The sequence below is a fragment of the Cynara cardunculus genome (assembly GCF_001531365.2).
Source record: "Cynara cardunculus var. scolymus isolate 2C chromosome LG 14, CcrdV1, whole genome shotgun sequence".
Lineage (NCBI taxonomy): Eukaryota > Viridiplantae > Streptophyta > Magnoliopsida > Asterales > Asteraceae > Cynara > Cynara cardunculus.
This window is the reverse complement of record NC_037541.1, coordinates 3,613,664-3,620,578: the sequence shown is the minus strand read 5'-3', so window position 1 is coordinate 3,620,578 and position 6,915 is coordinate 3,613,664. Positions and strand designations below refer to the sequence as shown.

The following is a 6,915-nucleotide window of genomic DNA, read 5'->3' as shown; positions in this document are numbered from 1 at the left end:
GGGTTCGGGGACATCTTATCGGGGACGGGGCGGGGATCAGGGACAAATTCGGGGATTTTAACGGGGACGGGGGCGGGGATGGTGATCATTGGCCCGGCCTTACGTGTGTGTATATATATATATATATATATATATATATATATATATATAATATCATTAAAAGAAAATAGTAACATTGAAATTTAAAAAACTTTTATCCACTTTACTTGAACAACCCAAATAAGGCTTACGAAAAAATCTAGTTTATTTGTCTTATTGTGAAATCGTGATTTTAGTTGTCTGATGTATGAAGTTCTGTTTAGTTTATATTGTAATCAAATACATTGTTTATAATTGGTTCGATTATGTTTAAGACATTTAAACTTGCCTCTTTAAAAAATTGTAATTTACTTTTAGTTGTGAAAATTAACATATTATAATTTTTTTAGATCTGTTTCGAGTTTCGGTTTCGGGTTCGGTTATAACCAACGGTAAACGGGAAAAAAAGGACTCTTACCTTAACGGGTTCCCCAACGGGGATCGGGGAAACCGCGGGAACTCGATGGGGATCACCGATAAGATCCCCGACGGGGATTGGGGCGGTCACGGGGACGATTTTAGTTATCGATTTCGGGGACGGGGATACCAATAACCGGTCCGAACCTGGCCCGTTGCCATTCTTAGTTTTAAACGAGATCGAGCAAAGGAGACCGAGCAGAGCAGAACAAATCGAGATATAGCGTCGATGAATTTGGATGAGGGCGTCAGATTGGAATTTGAAATCCGTGGTATATGGCGTGAAATTGTGAAATCAATGATTTAAGGAATTTGTTGGAATTGGAAGGATTCCTTCACATCTATTATGTGAACCAAACATGGTATTTAGAATTTGGTCAAAGATTTGGACATTCCAATTCCACCAAATTCCATGAACCAAACACCCCCTTAGAAGTCTCTAAGTTTACTTCAGAAGCCTTTGAGTTTAGGAGCTTCTGATTCTAAAGTGGTTTTGACTTGGGCTTCTGACCCTGAAGAGTCAGAAGCTATGAAGCCTTTTGATCCATATTAACAGTTTATAACTACTATGCAGTTCAACCACCCACTAATTATTCCAACAGTCATTTTCATTTATGGGGATATATTTCGGTATTAATTTAAGAACTGTTAAGATTCTCTAAATTTAAAAGGAAACGATTTCTGTCAAAATCGCTATTGAGATTTGAGATTATCCTCAAGTGGATTTCACAATGCCCGAAAAAATTTAGGATCAAAGTACAACTCAAGGAAAACTAACTTTCACGTGATCTCAAGTTATATCCGAGCTTTAGACTCCCAATTTCTCTGGATTTTCTAGAATTTCCTCCAACGATATGTCGAAGCCTATTCCAGATCCTCATCCAATGATTACTGAACTCTACACAATTAATGTTTGCGAAGATATATAACTCAGTAGTTTTCACATAATCCAACAAAAAACATTATCACAATAATATCTGTTAAATTCCTTTTTTTTTTCTTTCTAATTAATCAATAGTTGAGTTGGGATAAAATGGTAAAAAAAAACAAATGGACAAGGAGAATTTTTGTATTTCAATTTTTTTTTTGATTATTTTTATCGAGTATTTTGATTAAAAATTGGATGAAAATGATATAAGATAATACACATATAAGATTATAAATATGTGACTGATGATTTCTTGAAAAAGAAGACGAGGTCCCAAGCAACAGTGACTGATAATTTGTTGTCTAACATACAACTTAAGAATATGCAAAGAAACAGTAACGTCTTGATCTGTTCTAACTGTTGATTTTATATAAAGAAAAAAAAATCACGAATATTAAATGCATAAAGAAATCATTAAATTCTTAAACGAGTCACACAGAATCCAAAATTTCGCATTAATTTTTCTTAAGATTCGGGAAACTTTATCTGAAAACGTGTACACCATTGAAACAAAATATTTTGCTTTCGGTGTATAGGTGCGTCCCAATAGGCTGTCCAAAAAGTCTGATATATTTGAACTGAAGCTCTTTAAACCATCTAAAATAAATCTGAGTTATTTAAACAACAGAGTTAAAAAGAACCATTTTCTAAAGTATATTGAGTTTTAAGATTGCAAGGAATACATTCTTGGAGGATTAGGAAATTGGGGTCTTTGGAATATAAGGTGGCAAAGAGAACTTGGCTTAGAAAAGAAAAGGAAGAGATGGTTTGGAGTCTTCAATGCATCCAATTCAGAATCAAACACAAAAAAGGTTGATTACACCCTCTCCACTTATTTTCTTTTCAATTTTGTGCTTATCAACCTTAAACCTTACTCTTCTATCAGCAGTTTGTTTGAAAATATCATAATAAGCAGTAATTTGTTAAGAAACAAATACAGTTGTTTATGCATATTTGTGTATACATGCTAAAAGAATCAATCTTGTTTTGAATCTTATCTGTATTGGAAGAAAATGACAGATATATGAGTTGGCATAGGTTAGGGATGTCTTATGTGTTTATGTTTATGTGGATGTGGGGGATGACAGGTGGTATGAAGGCCTTAGCGGGGTCCAGTGCTCAACTGATCTTCGCAAGTAGTTTTTTTTTGGAGTAGAAAGGTGTAGACACTGAATTTTGGGGGTGCTTCGGGACACTAGAGATTACCAGAGACATCAATAAAGAAATAGCAGAAAAGTCAATGAAAATCAACCAAAAAGCTTAAAAGATCCCTCAAAGCAGTGAAATTTGACTAAAAACACATCAGACAACTTTGCTTTGCAGGTCTTTGATCCACCTTAAAGGTGCATTTGCTCGACAAAAATCCTGGGTACGTCGCTGGAGGAGGGAAAATGGCATAGGGTTGATATATGTACGTGTATTCATGTGTAATGTATATGTGCATGAGTGTTTCTACTACGCACACCACAACTTCTAAATAGTTGGGTTTTTTTTTGATTAACCTGGATATCCAACCCGCTATGCGAGCTGACTAATCCGAGGACGACCATCTGCTTTTTCGATAGCCCGGAGTCACCGCATTTGAACCTCCGTGGCTACAAGGGGATTTTTATTCCTCATTAGATTTGAACCTGGGATCTCCAAGTACTTTTGACCTTTGGAGCCAAGCTCAAACCAATCAGGCACCACCCTTGTGGTTTTACTATACTCTCATTTGTTAAATTGAGTTATAATATGTATTTAATGTGATTTATACAGGATGTTAAACTTGTTGATATTAGTCAAACTAATTCTTTAGTCCATCGAATCTAATTTTAATCGGCCATGAGCTTTAAAGTACAGGACTCACTGACATATCTCAACCATTTCTTTCATTCGTTTTTAGATTTTTTTAGTTTTTCGTAACAACCAAAGTTTTGACTCATAATTTAACAAAAGATAGGAAAAGGGGCTAAGTGAGAAACTTCCTGAAAGATTAAGTTCAAGGGGTTAATTGTTCAACGTCAATAGTTGGACATGTTTTACGAGTTCATAAACACGTTCAAATTGAACGTGGATTGAAGAACCGTGACAGTAGTTTGGAGGGCAATGTAATGCCTCATTACGTACACTGTTTCGTCTCCTATTACAGCCAAGTGAAACTCGAAAAAAACATATCAAGATTTCTACTAAAAAGAGAAGGAAACGAAGGTTGTAGAGTTTTGAAAGTTTATTTAGCGATTCAGAGATAAGATTTTATGCCAAACACATTGTTAATGTATTAATTCGTATTCCAAAATTATTTAGAATTGAGCAATATGCTTTGAGTTAATAATGAAGTCTTAAGATCATTAATTGGTTAAGAAATCGTTACGTTAGCTGTTGGGATATAATAAGTGGTTAAATGCTCTAATTAGAGCACGTTAATATGGTTAAAAGCTGTTTTAAGTATGAAAAATATTAGAAATGCTTTGATATAAGAGCATTTTCAACAGATTCTCTATAATCTTTATAAAGTAGAGAACCAAAAGCCAAAAATATGTAAAAATAACTGTATTCAATTCCAACAGATTTTCTATTTTGGAGATTTCAACATTAACTATATTTTAAAATATTTTATAGTTTTCCTCCCCAATACACTTTCTAAAAAGATTATCTATACTATATTATAAAACATTTGACAAAAACTCTTAAAAATCATTTTTTATGCATAAAGTACTGTTTATTGATGCATATTACTTAAAATTCAAGATTACAAGTAGATTGTGCGTAACTACAACTTATTAAAGTTTTATGTTTGAATTCGTGTAATTAACTGCAGATAAACATAATTAAATACATGATAAACATCTCATTTTAATTATAAAAAATCTAAAATATAATTAGGATAATCATTGAGTTCTAACAGAATACTTAGTTATTATTTTTATAAAAAATTATATTATTATACCAAAAATAAATTGTTCCGTTATTATTATCACTTTCTTAAAACCACATGAAATCGTATTTTGACATCGATAGATATAAGAATAAAACGAATTATTAACATCGATATGTATCTCGCTGCATTGAGCGAGTACCTTTCCAGTACAAAATAATAATAATTCAATCTCATGGGTAGAAAAAAAATCATTTATCATTAAATTTAAGAAAATTCACTAAACTTGAAGTTTTATTTTCTTTTCTCTATTTCAATAATCAATATAGAAAATCTGTTTGAGCAAAACAGAGAACAAAATCTATATTTTCTCTATTTTATAGAATCTGCTGAAGATGCTCCAAGTGTTGCAACGGCAAAAAGAACAAAAAAGGGGTAAAAACGAGCTAAGAATGGTTGTTGTATAAGCTTATTACAGATAGGAAGATCTGTTCGATTCCAATGTTGTTTCAGTTATATAATTTTGTTTATGTCTTCTACAACAATTATTTGTCAAAAGTTTTTATTACCATTCCGGTATTAAATATTATGTTTAGACGTCACAACCTTGACAAAAAAGGAGTGTGGCAATTTTTCTATCTTTTTTGTTCATTCTTCGTAGTGACGCTTCTTAATTTTATATTTGGGTACAAAATTGAGTACTGACAATCCTAATCGTTTTTATATGGAACCTGTCTTTTAGGACACTGGTGTGGGGAGCATTTTTTTGCTCACTCAACGGCTAAGGCTAAGCAGGGGAGGGTCAAACACGAACCTGCCTTGTATTTGGGCAAAGTCGTTCTACTACTTTACTAATAAGAAGCTAGAAAGACAAATTATATGTAAGAAATAACAAGGGTTTTTTTTTACCTTTTGTTAATTGATTATTACAAAAGCAAATGTTTTTAACGTAATTGAAAATATTATTCCAAACAAATCCTATGATATGTCGTGAAATACCAACTACCCTAATGAGATTTCTAAATCCATTTTTTGTGGGATTTCATTAAAATATCGGGATTTCAATTAGCGCTTTCTTTTAAACCAAACTCATGATTGAAATGAAATTCAATTCGAAATCCTACAAACAAAACGGACCCTATGACCCGTTTGGTTTGATAGAATGTTTTTTTTTTGTTGAGGGATTTGGATTTTGTGGAAGGATTTTGAAATCTTTAGGGTGCGTTTGGTTTGCGGGAATGTTTTTGAGGGATTTGGATTCCCTTGAGGGATTTGGATTCCATGGGATTTGGATTGGATTGGATTTGAAATCCATTCCTCTGTTTGGTTTGTAGGATTTGGTTTCTAATACTTCGAATAATTTTTTTAACCTAATCTGTGTTCATGAGATTTCAACCTAATCTGTCAAAATTGAAGGATTTAACCTAATATGTGTTCATGTATATTCAACCTAATCTATCAAAATTGAAGGATTTAACCTAATATGTGTTCATAGTTTAGAGAGAAATCCACAAGGGGAAAACGATTTTTACCTGTTGACGAACGAACGAAGACGAAGGAGAATCCAACAGCACGACGGCGACTGTTGACGATGAGCACGAAGACGAAGGGCGACTGTTGACGGTGAGCATGAAGACGAAGGGCGACGGCGACTGTTGATTGTGAGCACGAAGACGAAGGGCGACTGTTGACGGTGAGCATGAAGACGAAGGGCGACGGCGACTGTTGATTGTGAGCACGAAGACGAAGGGCGACTGTTGACGGTGAGCATGAAGACGAAGGGCGACGGCGACTGTTGATTGTGAGCACGAAGACGAAGGGCGACGGCGATGAGACGAAGGCCGTGAGCACGAAGACGAAGACGGAGGAGACGGCGGTGAGAAGGAGAAGACGATGAGAAGGAGGAAGCGATGAGAGGGAGGAAGCGATGAGAAGGAGGAAGCGATGAAATCCACGGGAATGGATTTCAAATCCCGTGTAAGGGTGAAGGATTCTCAAATCCAGTGTTGGTGGGATTTCAAATGAATCCCGGGATTTGAAATCCGACCATTTTTACAAACCAAACATAGGATTGGAATGGATTTCAAATCCAAATCCCTCCAAATCCCTCCAAATCCCTCAAACCAAACGCGCCCTTAGTGTCTTTGGTTTGGGGGTATGTTGGAATTGAATTCCATTATTTATTAATATTTTATAAAAAAAGAATTACAAAAATAATAATTTTTTTAATTGATTATTATAAGAAATGTTTATAATATATTTTAAAACATTATTACAAACAAATCATACGAAATCCCATGAAAATATCAACTACCCCATGAGATTTCTAAATTCTATGTTTGTGGGTTTTCAATAAAATCTCGGGATTTCATATCCAAACATTCCTTCAAACCAAACATAGGATTAGAATGAAATTCAACTGCAAATCCTATCAAATCCTACAAACCCGACGGAACCTTAATAGTGACTTCTGATTCAAGGCTTTTAGAAGACTAGAAATTATATGAAAATATATGGGGTGTCCTAATTAGCACAATATGATAGCTTGCTAGACAAGACACTCATCAAGGGATTTGGGCCTTGTGAGAAATTACAGTTAGAACACAGATAAAGAGTTTGAGATTGCATAAGAGAT

At 34.2% G+C, this 6,915-nt stretch overlaps 1 protein-coding gene across 1 annotated transcript in view; it reads right to left on the bottom strand.

The window, feature by feature from the left end:
• Positions 1-6,051, bottom strand: part of LOC112526875 (potassium channel KAT3-like) — an 18,655-nt gene extending 12,604 nt beyond the window's left edge. The window contains exon 1 of the mRNA XM_025137302.1: positions 5,813-6,051. Coding sequence (XP_024993070.1) covers positions 5,813-6,051 — 239 coding nt within the window. The remainder of the gene's footprint in view (positions 1-5,812) is intronic.
• Between the last annotated feature and the right edge of the window lie 864 nt (positions 6,052-6,915).